This window comes from Poeciliopsis prolifica, unplaced genomic scaffold (assembly GCF_027474105.1).
Source record: "Poeciliopsis prolifica strain line A6 unplaced genomic scaffold, Auburn_PproV2 SCAFFOLD039, whole genome shotgun sequence".
Taxonomy (NCBI): Eukaryota; Metazoa; Chordata; class Actinopteri; order Cyprinodontiformes; family Poeciliidae; genus Poeciliopsis; species Poeciliopsis prolifica.
In genome coordinates this window covers 629,091-647,915 of record NW_026562414.1, presented here as the reverse complement: position 1 = coordinate 647,915, position 18,825 = coordinate 629,091, and the positions used below count along the sequence as shown (strand labels likewise).

General features: G+C 37.3%; 1 protein-coding gene across 1 annotated transcript; it reads left to right on the top strand.

The window, feature by feature from the left end:
* The first annotated feature begins 7,923 nt into the window (after positions 1-7,923).
* hpcal1 (hippocalcin-like 1) lies at positions 7,924-18,777 on the top strand. Its single transcript, XM_055054392.1, has 4 exons — positions 7,924-8,316; positions 14,693-15,186; positions 16,894-16,999; positions 18,308-18,777. Exons 2-4 carry the CDS (start codon positions 14,809-14,811, stop codon positions 18,403-18,405), a joined length of 582 nt encoding a protein of 193 aa, XP_054910367.1. The 5' UTR covers positions 7,924-8,316; positions 14,693-14,808; the 3' UTR covers positions 18,406-18,777.
* The last annotated feature ends 48 nt before the right edge of the window (positions 18,778-18,825 follow it).

The window sequence follows — 18,825 nt, the reverse complement described above, 5'->3', positions numbered from 1 at the left end:
CACCAGCAAAAGGCTTGTTGTTCATTCAGATGCAGCTTTGTAAATCCTAACAATTTTGTAATTGTCTTTGCAGTGAGAGGAAGTTCTTAATTGCAATTCTTGTACAGGCTGATATTGTACTGCCTGTGGAAATCAGCAACTGTGCTTCAAATTTTCTACACCAGGTGAATAATCACTGCAGGTTGATCTGCCTCAGTGTGTTTGGAAATGATCTTATGTTGCTTCTCCATTGGAAAGGCAGCAATAGTTGCTTCTCTGATGTCTTTTTACATTGCCTTGGTGTTAACACAGCCTTGTATGCTATAGATAAACTGCAAAGTCTGATAAATAGCAGCATTGTGGTGTGGAAAGGTGTGATGTAAGGAACTGCACATTTAACACTGACAGGTTTATCTTGTCCTGATACGTGAGCCCTATATCTGAAAGATGTACTTTTCTCTTTAGCTATGACTGTGCCAAAGACTAATGTTGTTTACTGGATAAATTATTCAGTGAGCAATATGCTCCCCTCTGTTGGGAATTCACAATGTGCAAAATATTCTAATGTTGTGCATACTTGTTTACTACTCCTACTGATTGTTCTGAGAGAACATAGTCTTTTCTCTTCTGTATATCCTAAACCTGCTCAAAGCATTTACATCATAACTAAGAGATTTTTTTTCTTATCAAGGGCTGCACATATTTTTGTAAACAAGCTTGTTTATGAGACATGACTATGGATTTGCAACCAAGCTTTTTTTTTTCTCTGCTGACCTGAATTGAGTTCAGTTGAACTGACTGAGGTTTGGATGAAGAACAGTTTGGGACTGAGAAAAATCACAAGTGTCAAAAGGAAACAGGATTGGGTACGGGTCTGCAGGCAAACAGTTCTGCGAAAATATACAAGTGCCTTCTCTGAAATACCTTCATAGTGGAATATGTGTCCTTACAAGTAATGGGGCAAAAATGACTGCTGACCAAAAAGAACACAAAGTCTGTCTGAAATTAGCACACACACATAAATTTACCTCCAAAACTTTGGAAAGTATTTTGTGGACTGATGAGACAAAGAGCACATTTTTGCTGTTTGTCCATCTCAGTTCATCTGGCATAAAACATGACAGCTTTTCACAAGCTGAGGACATCAGACTTCTAGCCAAACATTATGGCCGTCCATATCTGGAGCTGCTTTGAAGAAATTGATCAGATCATAAATTTTACAATTTCCCTTCAAAAAAAAAAAAAAGTCTTAGTGAATGTATGTATATAGATATACAACAGCACAAATAGTTCAACAAATGTTTAAGAGTGACAAAAATCAAAAGTAGAGAAAATCTGTAAAGATATTCTAATATAAAAGTGTTCACTGTGTATTAATGTTGCAATATATCAACACTGTATTCATTTTCCGTAAACACCTATTTTCATCAAATTTGGACTTATTTCGGCATTTGACTTCTTTTTCCTTGTTGTGATTTCAAAGGCTGCAATGAACCTGCTATTTGCTCCTGCTTTTATTTTTATCAGGGCAAGGGGATTTCATAAACAGCCGATCTATTTGCTCACATCTTTTGCAATCAGCTTGTGAAATCTGGCAGCAACTCCAGATGAAAATAAAATGATCAGAAAACTAAAAGGGAAGAGCTGAGAAACAAAACAAGCATTAGAAATTATTCATAACCATAAAAAAAACTATATGATGAAATTAATTTATGATACCAAAAAAGAAAACTTACAGAAAACTTGCCAGGCAGCAATGGGAGCTCTTACCTAATCAACTATTAAGTTAAAGGTCAGTGCTTTAATCAGCTGGAAACCCTGGAATTTAAAGCTGTCATTTTTAACAATTATTTGCTTCAACTTTTGAAACATAAAACACATCAGTCTCCTGATTGTAATATTTTCAGACGGAACATGACATGAGAATTTGTGAAAGACAGTAGTTTGTGCGTAATCAGCTGTGCTTTGTTCGGTGTAATCCTTATCTCCAGGCTTCTTAGTCACATTTCCCAACCTGCAGCACAGCTTGTTGCTCTCAGTGGTTTTACAAAGAGCTTTTTCAAACTGGAGTCTCAGCATGATTCAATTGCAGATCCAACACTGTTCATGTCTTTACCTCCTCCGACGCATAATTAGAAGAGATTTATTTGGAAACCAAATGATTGGAATTTGGTGCAAAAATGTCATGAGTTGAAACAAATATGGAAACATCTAATGTGAAATATTTCACATATAACAATATATAATATATGTGATATTTCACATATCACATATAACAATTATAATAATATTCTGTTTGTTCACCCAGTGTATGTCTTCAAAATTATTATAAGGGTATCTATTCAGTTAGACAAATGCAATTAAACAACTGAGAGCTGACATGTGTCCTTCTATCATCTGTCTGTACCCGTTTGCTCTTGTAGGGTCATGTCCCCAGCAGTTGTTGAGCAAGAGACAGCATAAACCCTGGAGAGGCTACCAGTCCATCAAAAGCCACTGATAACACTCATGTGTCTATTTATTTAAGTTTTGCCTTGCAGCACTCCTCCACTCCGTTCACCGAGGACAGAAACTCATGCCACCCATATCAAAAATAATCAGTGTTCATGTTATCTTCCACATACATACCCCACCCTCCCATCCCATAATGTCTTCGGCCTGCTGGGACGCTGTGAAACCTCTGAGCTACAATCAGTCTCATCTACCATGGGAGGAAGTTCAGCTGTGTCCCAGCTCTCTCACCTGGCTCCCACTGAACTAATAAGACATATATCTAAGATTTTGTTATTTTTTTTGTTTTGTAAAAGTAGTAATACATGGCATGTTTTTGTTTTAAATGAAGAAGATAAATCGGTGTGCCTTGCTATGTTAGGAACACTCCTGCATTTGTCATTCCAGTTCTTTCTTTTAGATGTGTGTTGCTCTGTGACTCCATGAGGAGCAAATTTTCTATTTGTGTGTGTGTGTCTAGCAAGGTGACACTACAGCTGACTTTGATTTTATGATTTCTTTTTAAGTTCTGCTGTCTTTTCCTGTTGCCATATTCATTCTTTCATTCAGTTGTTAGTAGTTGTCAGAAAACTGTTCCTGTTTTGTCACTTTTTCTGAAATATCTAAGAGCAAAGTCGGATCCAGTTTTTGAAGTGATGTTAGCTGTTCGATGACGATGCATCTCAAAGAAACGACACAATGAAAGCTTCATATATCACCTGACACAAGTATTCTGCATCACTTTATGCTGCTATCTCCTGCAGTTTGCTCACCTATTAGTCAATCAGGTTGAGCAAACATTGGCTGAAAGTCCAGACACAATGAAGTCATGCACCAGGTATCGCTGTGTCATAAACTGGTTCGCCATATTGTTCTCCTGCTTTATCAACAGATGATAGACAACAGACATGACTGCTCTGATACAACCTTTCCACAGAAGGAAGTCAATGTTCATTCATAACAGAAAAAAATATCCCATAGTTAACCATTTTAAAGAGCTCATTTAACTAGACGGACAGAGAGGTTGTTTTCCAGTTTTAGAATTGAATTGAATTTAATCAACAATTTTGGAACTTTTTTCCCCCCGTTCTCTTGAACAGCTTTATTTGCAGACTTGTAACAGTGCAGTCGATTGAGTGCAATAAAAAGTGCAGAAAAGCAATTGTGATGAGATAGGTGAAGGTTTTATGTCGCTTATCAGCATCAAATAATTCTACTGTTTGAACCCTAATTACATAATTTTACTTTCTACCTTAAATTGAACAAATCAAAGAGCATTTATCCTGAGAAAAAAAAGTTAATTAAAGCAGTAAAAATATAGATAAATCGATTATTTCTCCACTGCCAGTCAAAAAGTTTTGTTTGGTATTTTTTTCCCCAAAAAACTTTTTGATAAAGATCTGTAGTTGCTGAATGTTTAATGTATTTATATTATGAGTGTTTTACCAAATATCATCAGGAGATTTCTACTGTTTGCACTGGTAGAGTTAAACTGGTGCACCAGTGGATCAGTGATTAAAGTGCCCGGTACACTCAGCAGAACCCCTTTAAAACGTGTAATAAGACTTCAAACATATTCATGTTTTGCTGTTGCATAAGCTCACACAGCTTTGTGTTTTTCTGATGTTGGTATGACATTAACATAATACCTGATTTTCTGAGAAGCTGTGAAAAGTATGACACTATCACACCACACAGAATCCAGCAGAATCATCCTTTACAACTAAAAATGGGGGCAATGCCCCGCAGTCTGTTCAATGTAAAGAAAGTCAGTACAATAACTAACCAAGGTCTTGTTGAAAATGGTTTAAAGGTGATGTGACAAACTATCAGTGACCAATAGGACGGTATGACACAGCATGGCACCACTACATCCTAATAAGGTAAACCCTGCCCCCACCGGGTCTAAGCGGGCCTCAGCCTCACTCGTCCCATGAAGCCCACCCATCAGACGAGCTTCAAATGTGACCTACTTAATATCCAGTAACAATTATCTCGAAGCAGAATGGAGAGCATCTGGTGCCCTCTACTGGACGAATGCATTGCCACTGATTTGCACTGTATTTCATCATAACTTTCTTTCTTTTTTTGGTGTATTTTTTTTTTGTATGTGTGTAGCTTGTGTTTTAATGTGGGTTTGAATTTACTGCATCATGTATTTTAATGCTGATTATTCTGTCATTAACCATTTTAACTTGCAGGGCTTAATTCACACTGAATTTCAGTGACACCGATTTCATCATCGCTACTATTCATTAAACAAACATGAATTTAAAAGCTTTGAGTGATAAGTACACTTTGTAATTTAATAATATTGGACAGAATGAAACAGAATAGACTAGTCATTTTATTATTTTCTGTAGGACTAATGTCTTAAAGTAAGGGATTTTTTTTTCCAACTCTTGATGCAACATTGATTTTGTATTTCCTGGATGCTTAAATTTAGGTAAAGCTTCAGATTACAGATGGATGATGCACGTAAACTAGTGACTGCAGAAAAAGCCCAAACATGGCTCTGTATATTATCCAGACCTCTCCACTTTGGTCTCATCTTTCCAACTGAAGCTGTTAAAAAAAAGAGAGAAAAGTTCTTGCTTTCAAAGTCATTGCATAATGTCACTTAAAATAAAATTATTCCATGAAAACAGAAAGCAGGTGATCCAGTTTTAAAAAATTTGTTACAAGTGATCAAATTTAGTTTACCCAAGTAAATATATTAAGTTGTCATGCTAACCTCTGGAAATAGGCACCAGCACTCTTGGCGACCCCATTAGGAATAAGTGTCTAAGATAATGGATGGCAATTGTCATGTTAAACAAATGTAAATAAATTAAGTTTTATAAACTTAATTTGATAAACTTAGTTTGATAAACTTAATTTGGCTACACGGAAAAAAATAGCTTTTTTTTTTTAAGTTGACTAACATTTCTCTTTAACCTTCCTATTATGTTGTAGGTCAAAAGTAGTTTTTTTTAAAAAACTTTTTCTAATTGTCGTAATAGGTAGACTCTAGATATAAATGGAAAATGTATTCATTTTACACATTTGCAATTCCCCACTGCGTCTATATTTTACATAGATACCGTTTGGGTCAATTTGACCCAGCAGTCAAGTTGGAAGGGAAAAAAAGATTTCAAAAAATTCCAATTCTATATGTTTCCTTGCAGTTTGAACTGTATTTCACCACACACACACGCATATGCACACACACGCACACGCACGCCCACTCATCTACACACATACAAATTTTTATGGGAACCTCTTCTGCTCCTGTGGGCAAACTCCACCCACACTGAGCGGACACTCAGCAGAAGTGGGGGAAAACATAAATACTCTCTGTTATAAAGATCATCCCTTGACAAAAAATTCAAAATGTAAAAAAAAAATAAAAAATCAACAAAAAAATCTATTTTAAGAATAATTTTTGTTTTTTTTTTCAGCTGTTTTTTTAGTATATGAGTCATTAGTACACTTGATGCGTACTAATGAGTAAATTAGTAAATTGTTAGAAATAAAAAAAACATTATTGTACAAATATTGATTCAGATTGTTAATGTTGGAGTTAATAATCAGATGCAAAAATGTTTTGGAAAATATTTTTGGTTTTTGATACTGTTGCATGATTAAACACTCCATGGGTCAAACTGACCCAGGAACATTATTGGTGTAGCTCAGAAACAAGCAAAACAGGATTAATTTAGTCATGTTGACCTTTGGACATTTGGACATTCTCTTTACAATGTCATGCTTTTAGTAGGTAATGAACTTGTTCTTTTTTGGGGGGGGGAATTTAATCTACTTGTGATTATAGACTTGGACAATTATACTTGTCCACAATGACTGCTGATGTTTTAATTTTTGGGATTTTGTTAATGCACATCTACAGGCTCCCGATCAGTAATCTCATCCCCTTTCTGCTTAGGAGAATATTTAATTTTAAACATTATTTTAACAATACCAGACTGTTAATATCAGATGTCAAACTGGGTGTAGCAACAAAAGCAACTTCAGGCGTTTATTACTTCTGATCCCCTCCTCCATCTGTATTGAAGTCATGCTGCGGTCTAGATAAACACTCTATGTGCTTACAGAAACAGGTGTCAGGCTTCAGCGGGTTTTACGCACATACATACACACACAGACTCATGCCAACACGCGTACATACACTCATGGTTAATTATTTATCCACCCACTGTACCACTGATATACACACCATCCTGCCTGTGTCACCAGAGAAGTTTCTGATGGAGAATCAAGAGAAAAACCCTGAAAGAAAGCTTATAATAAATTAGAATAGCATTATAAAAGTAATTTATTTTCATAAATAAGTTTAAACAGTTAAGATAAAATACTGGCTGATGATAATGGATCCCCAAACCTTGAAGAAACATCATGTGAATAATGCGCCGTTCCGTCCGCTTACTGCTCCTGAGCTTGATCTCCAATGAAAAATATACTTTAATATTTTAAAAAGAGGATTTTCAATCACTGAGCAAAAGTCTAGCCATTTTTATCTTTGGCCATAATGAGATGTTTTTGATGTCATCCCTGGTTTAGGAATGGTTTAAAAGCAGAAATGTGTGTGAGAAGGCTATCACAGCGCTGACTTCAGCTCAAGTCTCAAAGTCAGCAATGACTTTGCTTCTCAACTCCATCAAGGCTGTTTTCATCCCTCGTGTTGTGCATTTCATCTTTTTACCAGACTTTCCCCTTCCACTAAATTTTCCCTTGATATTCTTGGAAACAAGCATAGACTGTGCAATGTAAGGCTGTGAAGCCAGTTTAGTCCGTAATAACACATTTATTTAGGAAACTAACTTTGTCATCGACTTCTTATTCCAATTTTCCAATTTTCTGACAAAATAAACTCGAGGTTTTCCTCGGCTGTACCTTTATTTAGAGCTTGAAATACAGGACTTCATGTGTAATAATCTGTATGAGTTCCACTTTTTGAACTGAACTACCTAAATACATTTATTGTTATGTGACTCGTCAATTTATGGAGATGGACGTGACTGATCAAATATGAGAAGCTGATTGTAAATGTTTGAAAACTAGGAACTGACTGTCAAATATGCTGCACAATGTCAACTTCCCACAACTTCTGACAGACCAGAGCGATAAGTGAAGAACATGTTCCCATCCCTCCCCTCCCCCCCTATATAACTCGCATCTTTGGTGCACTTGGGCAACGTTTGCGTAACTGTAACATTTTTGCCCTGAAATGCGTAAAGTTTATTTTAGATATTGCGCTAATAATAGTCCGAGGAGATATTTTTCCACAGTGTGTGTTTCTGGTGGTGTGGAAGCAGCGAGTTTGGGCGGAACCATTCAGCGCGCGAGGGGCGTCGAGGAGCAACGTCGATAAATTGTAAATATCTTCCTCCACACACGACAGGCTCCGAGCAAGAAGCTTTTCCTCTCTTATGCTATTTTTACAAGGCTTCCATGTGCTGTAAGAATATTTACACGGTTTCAGCAGCCATTGGGAATCGGTTTTAATTGTTTTCTGGAAGAAAAAAAAGCCCCCCCTTCGGTGTCAATTTGGTGGAGTCGGATGAAAACCGAGCTGTGCGTGAGTGTGCGTGCGCCACATCTTCCACTAAATGATAAAAGCCACTTCAAACTGCCGGGGACCGAGCTTAAACAGAGGCGTTCAAGTCCATGCAGACCAAACTCGGCTTTTCTCTGTTACTTCCCGCTGAGGCCGCACAGACTCAGTGGAGCGTCGTGTGTTTTTGGCTTTTTGCTTTTTCTTTAAACCGTTACAAGTTGACGCGTAAGTTCGGCTGCCTGCAGCGGGATAAAGTGGACTGTTTCCTAACGAGGAGCCGAACCTGTACAGAGGTGAGTTTCAGTTGAGTTTAATGTATTATTTTTTTTCTACTGTAACGTCCAGTGTGTCACAGTCTGGTCAGTTGGACAGAGGCGGGTTTTACAGACGGACAACACCCGCACACGTCACACCTCTTCTGAAAAGTTTATTCAGACAACCAGATGTCACAGAGAGGAGAGTTCATCCCAAATACTGACACCGCCACGCGAGAAATATTTGCAGATTTAGTGAATGGCTTTCAATGTGCCTTAACAATTAAAAAGTAATCTGAGTAATGGTTATAATACAGTTTCTTCTTCTTCATGAAACTGTGAAAAACGTAATTTGACAAAAAAAGCAATATGGCTTCACTAGCTCCATCTTTTCTTTTATTGTAGTGAAATGGTATTAATATATGTTGTACTTGCAGATACTTTTTTTGTGTCTTTAATTGTGAAATCAACGTGCAGTCAACTTAAATAGAACTGCTGTTTACCAGCTTCTAGCATCAGTGGCCATAAGTTGTCATTTATTCCTCAGGACCTTCACTGTTTCTCAGCTTTCTAACCTCTGGATTGCTTTTCTGATCACATGACCTGATTTTGGCCAAGCTCCTGCTGCTAAACAGATGGCCTCACATTTGACTCCATAAAATATTTGGCATATCAAGAGGTTTATGGTCAGCTTAATAACTACAAGATGCCCATGTTGTTGGGTCGCAAGACAAGCCCAAACCATGACGTACCCACCTCTGTGCTGCGAAAACCCCACCGTTTGCAGAGGCTTTTGCAAAACCACACAACTGCCACTACGGACATGAAGAAGTCTGGTTATTCCTTATTATTTTCCCAAATCCAACTTTGGAAACCTTTTTCAAAAGAGGATCCATCTTCCAGACAACTAACATGATGGGCATGGCATTGTTTAGAAAAAGTCTGGAAACCCTTTTCAGATTGATAAGTAGCAATAATACAGTCACACTATAACTGTACTAACACACAACTGGATGCTCTGGATGCTCCAGCTGCCATAATAGAGTTGGTCACACTTCCTGAAGACCTGAATCCACACGAAGGAATCAGTGCATTCGATTAGCACAACCTAGTTGCTACTTTCCCTGTGAACTCCAAGGGAAACTGCAAGAGCATGGATAGTTTTATAAACTCAGCTTATGACAAAATTTGTTTAAATCTTTTTTGTACACATGATGGTAGACTGATAATAATGATAATATTTAAAAAGGTTTGCTTTCATTTGAGTATGTATTTGACCATTTTTTGCATCCTGGTCTCAGTGAATTCTTGGTTACATTTGTACTGAACAGGTTAAGTCTTGCTTGAAATGTTGAAATTTATCAATTAAAATGTAAGTTTCATGCAGTCAGACGTTTATGAAATCAATACATTCAAAATGTACTAATTTGACATTTTAAAATTGAAAATGGTAGCTCCAACTGTTTTCTAAAATGTTAGCTTTGATAAAGGAAAAAAAAGAGACAAAGCTGGAACAAATGGATGCAGAACAAAGTGTCTACTTCCAATTTGGCAGCTCTTAAAGTTGAACATTTTAAAAGCACACTTGCTGAAAACGTGCTTTGTTTTCTTTGGTACCAATGTACCGTATTTGGTTTTACGATGCTGTTGCCTTGACTACCGGTGTGTGTCAGGGAACATCATCCTGAACCGTTGCCTGATTTTCACTGACACGGGTAAAAAGAGGCAAGGCTGGAAGCAAGAATTTTCCAGAGGCTCAGTTTTCTCATTTTCTTCCTGATGTTCTGGCTCCTCACCCACCTGCTGCTCCTGTATTGACTGCAGGAGAGAGAAATATTTCAAGATGAACTTTCGTTCATCTACACAAAGCATGAATACCATATGGTCTTTGCTTCATATTGGTTAATTTTTTTAGTCTTCTTAAAAAAATGGTCAAAAAGCTTTGCCTCAATCGAGAGTTTTCTAAACACATTGGAGCGATTTTATAAATAAAAGTAGAGATTTTATTAATTGTTTTTGTCAGGTAATTGAAAAGGCTCTGAGTGCAATAACTGTTACTACTGTTTGATTTATGATTAGTTAGCAATCATAACTAATCAGTTATGATTGGATACATAGTTTTGGATACATGGTTTTTATTTGTATAACAGATTTGAGAGGAATACATTTTACAGTTTCAAGTGTTATTTCTCCACCTCTTTTGCACATCCAGAAACAGACATTTTCAATCTTAGACTCAATTATAGAGGGATGGAAATTCTTTTTAAGAGTTGCTGTATAATCTCAGGCCTGGACTTTGACTGGGCCATTCTAACTTTTAATTTATAGCTCTGGCTGCTTGTTATAGCGTTATCTTGCTGAAAGATGAGCCTGTGTCCTGGTCTCAAGTCCTTTGCAGCCTCCAGCTTCTACCAGGCTTGTCTTATATTAAATTCTATTAATCTGAGGAAAGGCATTCATGCTGCATGGTGCTGCCTTAAACCTGTTCCACAGGGTGGATGGAGATTTCAGGATGATCTGCAGTTAATTCTTTGTCTCATTTATCCTTTTGCATGGAGGCCAGAAAGTAAAATTTTGATCACATCACACCAGAAGACCCTTTTTCCCAAGCTTGCTTTGTCTGAACTCTGAAATCAATTGGTTGATAGGTTTCATTTAGGAGTATCAGAGTAAAAGGGGCAGAATTCTTATTCACAGCACTTCTTTAGTGTTTAAAAGTGACAAAATGTGAATACGTAAACGAGATCCTCCTAAACTTTGACCCTGCAAATGTCACCAAGTCAACGCCAAATCTGCACATTGCAGTAAAATGGGCCAAGTGGCTTACTTACAGTCTTTTTCTGCTCTGAAAACAATTACAGTATTACATTGTGCAGCACTTTGAAGAAGAGATCTGCTTGAACATTAAAAAGCCCATTTATCCTCTCACTTCCAAAACACTCAGAGTGTTATTTAAACACAGAGTAAATCATATCAGAGAGTTTATATACTTAGAATCATTTCTCATGTCTCTTTTAGGTAACTTTTTTTCTCCTTCCTTGTGGATAAAGCTTAAAACAGACAATAAGGTGAGCCTAAAAATGGAAAACAGCTGTAAAAAAATGGCCAGGGGTTTACAGGAAGCCTACACAGGGCTTGTGGAAGGGGTGAGTGCTGCTCTGGAGCTTGTGTGAAGCAGTCTCATTAGGCAAAGCAAACCATGCAGACCAGAGATGGGGGTTGGGGACAGGGAGGGAGGCTGTTGCTGTGTAATTGAAGAGAATTGCAAACATAGAGCATAGAAAGGCAATCTCCAGGGGCTGCTGTGTATCAAGGACCGGTCACAAACTCTCAATGTTTTCCATGACAGTGAGCGTACAATTTCATCTGCAAAAGGATGTCTTGAGGGCAGTGTCTATATCTATCAGCCTTTTCTGTTTCATTTCTCTGTAAGAGCAAAAACAGAGGGGCATATGTCACATTATAAGCAGAAGGAAATAACCGCCCCTGCAGGAGGTTAAAAAAAGAAAAGCGAGTCAGGGACTTAGAATAATCTATTAAGTTGTTTACCTAGGATTAATTTTGCTACAGTACACTTCTTCTTCAATGAGGACGTCCTCTGGGAAGTTAATGTTTAATTTCCAAGCTTGGTATCTGTAAAACACTTCAGTTTCCCAGTTTGGGCCCTGCTGGGTTTCATGTGGCTTTGTGGGGATAAACAGTAGCGCCCATATCTACGTCTGTTTCTGCTCAGCCTGAACACTGAGCTGTCTTGGAAAAGTCCATTCTCTCCTGCTTCCTCATCCTGTTGCATGTGCGAGAGAAAGTCATACGGTCAGGCTTGCAGGCTAGTGCGTTATTTATGCTGCAGTCTAGATAACACCAAATCGACAGGAATGACATTATGTTCTGAATTCAGAAACACTGAGTCGGTCTTTAGTTTTTCTTGACTTAACACTAAGTCAAGCATTCAAAAATCAACACACATTAAAATAATGAGCATTGAGGATTATTTTATTTTTTTACTTTATCACAATCTTCCTAAAATAATAATAATAATATAAAAAACCATTTTCATAAACTTTCATTGTGAACTGAAGAAGATTGATAATGAAGCAGGAACAAACACTACGGGCAACATTCAATGATATGAAAAAAAAGTACATTTCAATATTGGTGTCTAATCATATTTTTAAAACTTGTTTTAGTTTTCGAACAAAACCAAAATTTGCTTTGTTGCTCAGTAGGATTTCAGGTCAACTTTTGAATCAACATCTGCACAAGGTCATCTGAGGAAATTTTATAGTTACAACATTTTACTAGCATCTAATTAAACTGAATTGACCACAAAGATGCTGTGATGGAAAACCTTTGTTTACATTAGTAACAATAAGCAATCCAAGTCTAATGCCAGACTTGGTAAGTCTGAGAGAAGCTAAAAAAAATTAAGAAAAAAAACAGGATATGAGGAGATTTTGTTTTTTTTTTTTAAAGCAAAAAAGGCCTTGGAAACTTAAATCAAAGCTACAACACTTTGCAACTGTGCTTAATCTATTCCTTTTTCATTTAAGAGCCCCTGCTGCATTGTTAAGATCAAATTCTCACATCTGCTTCTCTCATCACATTGTGACTCTGGTTCAAAGAAGAGCAGGAAATTAAACTTGTGAGGCAATTAAAAGAAATGACAGTGTCTATGTGTACTCAGATTCACACTGTCTTCATCTGTTCTTCAAAAAGAATCAGTCTGCTGGCAGTGAAGAGCGAAGCGATGAGATCTAATATCTTTCAGCAAAAAAAAGAAAAATCATTAGAAGGAATAGGGAGAAGTGGAGGTGTTATATAGAAAGGTTATTATGTAATAGAACCTCTGGTATTACCAAAGCAACTCATACTGTATGGCTGGAAATAGTTTTTCTTCTATGTGTCATACTTTTTCCATTCTTCCCAACACCCACACACCCCTGTTTTCCATCCTTCCCACTCACACTTAAACAGATACAAGTAAAAGATTAGCTCGGTTTTATCGATTTTTGCCTCCACACTTTAGCAGAAATGCCATTTGCTTAAATTTACTTGGAAGCTTGTGTTTTTACTAATCTGTTCTATCGCGTTTCGTGTATTGGAAACATTTACTTTTACAAGTAACCAGACTGCCTTTTCACACTATGAGCCATTTGCAGTGTCACAACCACCAATTTCTGTATACTTTATAAAATATGATTTACCATTATAGTATAATTGCAAGGCAGAGTGGAAATAATTTTTTAAAAATACAAATTTTAAAAATGTGAAATTGTCTTAAAAATGCATTGCTACAAAAAGTTACATAACTAGTAAAAATTATCTTATTTTTGATATCAGTTGAAATCCAATTTTGTAAAAACTACAGAGGATATTCACTAAGAGCATAGTGAAAGCAATGCAGAAAATATGAAGCATTTAAAATTTGGTCCTGCTCTTACACTCACAGGTAAGTAGAGCATGAACATTTGACTTTGTGCTTGAAACATGACAAAGTGTAAAATTTGTCTGTATTCAAAAGGTTTTCCGACCATTCTTTGGTGTGTTGTTTTCAAGGTCAGATTCAAAGCTGCCATCACCATTTTTCTTATTTGATAAAACAAAATCAATTCCCTTATATTTGAAATAAAAACAAATCCGCCTTCACAAATTTTTCTCGCCAGATAACTTTTTTTTTGTGTTTGCTTACCAAAACAAACCTTTATCTTTACATCATCATGCAAGGTGTCACTTTCAAAAATTAGATTTTGTTCTGGATGTGCTGTATTATCATATCACCAATCATGAATGCCCCTGCATGCATGAATAAACAGTTTTTGCAGAGTATACCGTAACCATAGGAGCTGAATTCGGACAAACCACAGAAACCAAAGGTGAATAGACCCAGGTGGCCAGATGCTTTTTAGCCATCATTTGTGTCTGCTTTTTATTCAGTAATAAATTACACCTGCTTAAATTAAATTAGATTACCCATTTTCCCAGGATGGAGGGGATTGTTATCGAGGTGAATGTCTGGTTCTCTGTCGGCTACAGTAGTCTGTGTCAACCTGACCTTTTACAAAGTTGCTTTATTAAGATTTATAATTCCTCCCCCAGGATCCTTGTCCCCTTTCCAGTGGAGGGCAAGGTTAACAAATTAACTCTATCCACACACACAACCACCTACACGTACACAGACAAACACATTTATTTATTCTCTCCCAAACATAAGCAGAATACTTTCCCAACATTGTTGAAATCTTTGATGTCTTGGTGTTGAACAATCCACCTTTTTCTTCTTCGGCTTGATTGAGAAGAATTTCTAGCACATGTTTAAGAAGGAAACGCTGTTGAAAACTGAGAAGAATAATTGATCCAATGAATCATTTATGAAATTCACACAAGGTTGTTAATGAGGTTTGTTGGTCCCCTGCAGGAGCAGAGGAAGTGGAGCAGCCTTTGACGTGGGGCGCAGTAGTGCGGCTTGAGTAGAGACACTTAGAAGAGAAGGTAGAAACGCCAGCTCGGCTGTCCGCCTCGGAGCGCTGCATCATGGGGAAGCAGAACAGTAAACTGCGACCTGAGGTCCTGAACGACCTGAGGGAGAACACAGAGTTCACCGACCACGAGCTGCAGGAGTGGTACCGAGGCTTCCTGAAGGACTGTCCCACCGGCCACCTGACAGTGGAGGAGTTCAAGAAGATCTACGCCAACTTCTTCCCGTATGGCGACGCCTCAAAGTTTGCGGAGCACGTGTTTCGTACGTTTGACACAAACAGCGACGCCACCATAGACTTCCGGGAGTTCATCATAGCTTTGAGTGTGACATCACGTGGCGGGCTGGAGCAGAAGCTGCGCTGGGCCTTCAGCATGTATGATCTGGACGGGAATGGTTACATCAGTCGGGCGGAAATGCTAGAGATAGTTCAGGTGAGGAAAACATGTTCTGCATTATAACTGATTGCATGTTAAATATGTCAGATTGCATGAAGAGGTAGAGAAGGTTTTACATCCGCAGATGAGAAAGACAATAGAGGCTGTCAGAACCAGTTGGTTCTTTAGTATTAATTATTCTAAACTTTTAACCCCTTCTTGGTTGTTTGTTGTGTGCATTTCTAATATCTATGGTGCTTTAAGTAAATAATTTCCACTGATGCTGCGAGAGACTCACAGCTTACTCCTCCTTTATTACAGCCTGCAGCTTGCAAGAGCGTTTCTAAGAATGTGAAGGAGCTCAAGAGGAAAAAAAAGCATTTTCTGAAATAAATCTAAAACCAATAACTGTATCATAGCTTCTTCACTTTAAAATTTTATTGTCTTGCAAACGTATGTACACCTCGTTTCATATTTTAGCAGGTTACAAACAGCCCAGGAAGGGGAATTCATTTGACTTTTACATATAATAACTGCAATACACAAATTTGACTTTAATTCTAAAGTGGCAAGAAGAAATCTATTTTTGAAGGAAATCTTTAAGAAGTCTTGCTTGTAGTTTCCCACAGGTCATGTAAGGGTCAGAGCACTGACTGCACAAGTAAGCGAGAAATATTGCACGTTTATGAGGCAACTGACAGATCATCTGGTGCTTGTGTGCTCCCCTTTGTAATGGCTTGCAGTAAATCTATTGCATTTTAATCTCTTACAATTGTAATAGAAAGTTGGTGTTTAATAGAAAACACCAACTTTCTACTAGGAAGACTAAATATCCTAAATTTCAGTCTAGAAATGCTTTGCTGCCATTCTCTACAAATCTCTATCTACCAAGTACAGGTTTGCCAGGTTTTCTGGGTAAACAGTTTTTCTTTGGCCTGCTAGTTTCAGAGGAAAGAAAACGAATGACCTCGTAAAACTAGCCTTGTATGTCACTACCATATATGACGCTGAAATCTACACTCATGCTCTTTTAGAAAAACATACTAGCGGAGGAGCACTTTCAAGTACAACTCATTCAATGGGTTCTCTCTGTATCAAAATAACTCCCCACTACTTTAAACATTTTAAATAACATTTCCACTCAATTATGTTCAAAAATTCTTACAATATTCTGACTATTTTTAACTGTTTTTGTGTTTATTTAGTCCAAAGATCCATCCAGTAGCTCTCTCTGCTTATTTTTTATTAATTGACGAAATCAAACCAAATCTCCAGTCAGTTCTATGCTCATCACTGTTTGCAAAATGCTGGAACATACTATTAAAATTACATTGTTTTCAAAATATATTTATATGTCATTTTAAGATGTGAATTTATAAGGAACTGTAGTGTACTCTTTGTTATGCAGGTAGGTTTTACTCACTGTGCGTCTTACTGCTGCAGATATATTTACTCTTCCAGAATGGAGAGCAGAGCAGAATGCAGGGGCATCTCATTATTAGCTCTGTTGTGTTTGCTGATAGAAGCGAATGTGGAAAAATCAAAGTTGGGCCATGAAGCTGCTCTCTGTACTGTGGAAGTCTGTCAGAGAATCCTCTGCAGATTCAGTTCTCTGAGCAACGGAAACAGGTTTGAGCATCAGTAAGCGTAAGGTTAATCTCACATAAGAATAGATATTTTTCCCACATAACTCTGCAGCAACAAAGATATAATTAGAAAAGTCCTCATGTACATAACTGCATTCCCAATTATGTTAATCTGTAGGCCATCTACAAGATGGTGTCATCAGTAATGAAGATGCCAGAGGATGAGTCGACGCCAGAGAAAAGAACGGATAAGATCTTCAGACAGATGGACATCGACAATGATGGTAAGACTGGTGTGATGTGTATGTTTTGTCTGTCATACTCATGCTATAACTGATTTTTCCTCAGCATTTTCTCCTTAATGGAAATAAGTTGTTTGCCTTGTAAGAAGGACACACGTGTTCTTTTCACACAGACCAGAGTGCATGGCACATTGGCTGACATGGAGTTAAAATCTTAAAATAGAATTTCAAAAAATGAATTGCTGAATTTAATTTGTTTCACTTTCAGTTTTTCTTTAGCAGAACTCACCCTCATTTTGTTGTAGCAAAAAAAAAAAAAAAAAAAAGAGGGTGATCTTTGTAGCAAAAGTTCTCACGTTTCATTTTATTTCCACTCTACGTGGCCTACAGCCACGTAGAGTCATAGGTCTCAAGAAGGTTCCATGATGGATGCAGCATTGTCATCCATATATGGCAGTAACTTCCTCTCAGAAGTGCTTTTACTACAGACTGACTCACAGGTTGATGGAACAGGAGGCCTACCAACAATTACTCCACACAATACAGTAAACTGGGAACAAAAGTATGGAAAATCAGGAAGAGAAGTAGTACTGTCCTGGACGGGTTTGTCATGATCTCAGCCATTTCCTCTCCATAGAAAGGAAACTGAAGCAGTGGGGATAAACTAAATCTGTATAATGTAGAAAATTCAAATTCTAAAACAATTCTACCTGGAAAAGTTAGTTTATTAGTATTCCTAATAGTTTTAAAATAAATATTACTGAGGCATTTCTTTATGTACAATACAAAACATCCTTTTTAGAAACTTCTAATCAGGAAGCTGTGACTTGAAAGCTCATTGCAGCTGACAGCAGTTTTTTGTGGTCACTGAAATCTCCATCACAACAATTTGATGCCATCTTCATGACAACCAATGGATTGGTAGTGATGTGAGGACAAAAACCTTTTTTTCTAACCTACCATCACAAAAGCAAATAGAGTTTGCTAAACACTATTCAGATTTCAAATGGAACTGTACGGCTTGTTTGAATGAAACTAAAATGTATGTAAATGTATTTTTTGTTATAGGAAAACAATTAATATTCTTGAAAGCTTAAATGAGGCATGTGTTGCCTAAATCAGTGTGTTAAATCTTTTCTTAAACTGATTGGAATGAAATTAGTCTTGTAAGAAATTGCACAAAGCTTTCTGCAAGTAAACATGACGTGTTTTTTGAAAGGATTTTTTGGATTTCACACATATCGGTAACTGGGGCAGAAGTGATTGTGTTGCGACACTGAAAAATCAGATGCTTGTTTTTCCTTCGTCAGATGACTCATTTCGCGCTTCGTGTCGGTTTGTGCTCTGCAGGTAGATTGTCTTTGGAGGAGTTCATTAAAGGTGCCAAAAGCGACCCGTCCATCGTCAGACTGCTGCAGTCGGATCAGGGAACCTCCCGCCAGTTCTGAGGATACAGAGAAATCCACTCTGCTGCATGAGAAAAACCTACCACATAAATTCAGCTTTACACCATTCCTTACCTCCCCTTTTTAGCTAACACTCTTGTTTACATTTATGTGTCTTCTCTCTGGAGCCGTTTTGAGTATTTTTTTGTGCTTTTCCTAAACCTTTCCCATTTAGCCTTTTTGTTTAATTTAAGTGCCATATAAGTATATTGACTGGATTCAAAGGTTAAAGTGTTATGGCTACCATTACATTACAAAAGGAAACTAATTAAATGACTTAAGAGTTTGATTCAACTGTGGCTTATTGTGGTTTAAGAGAACAGATGCTTACAAAGGTCTGTATGCCTTGATATAGCATGGCTCACTTATTTGTATTTTTGGATATTGTGAGTATAATGTATGTGAATAAGGAGGCAGGGACTG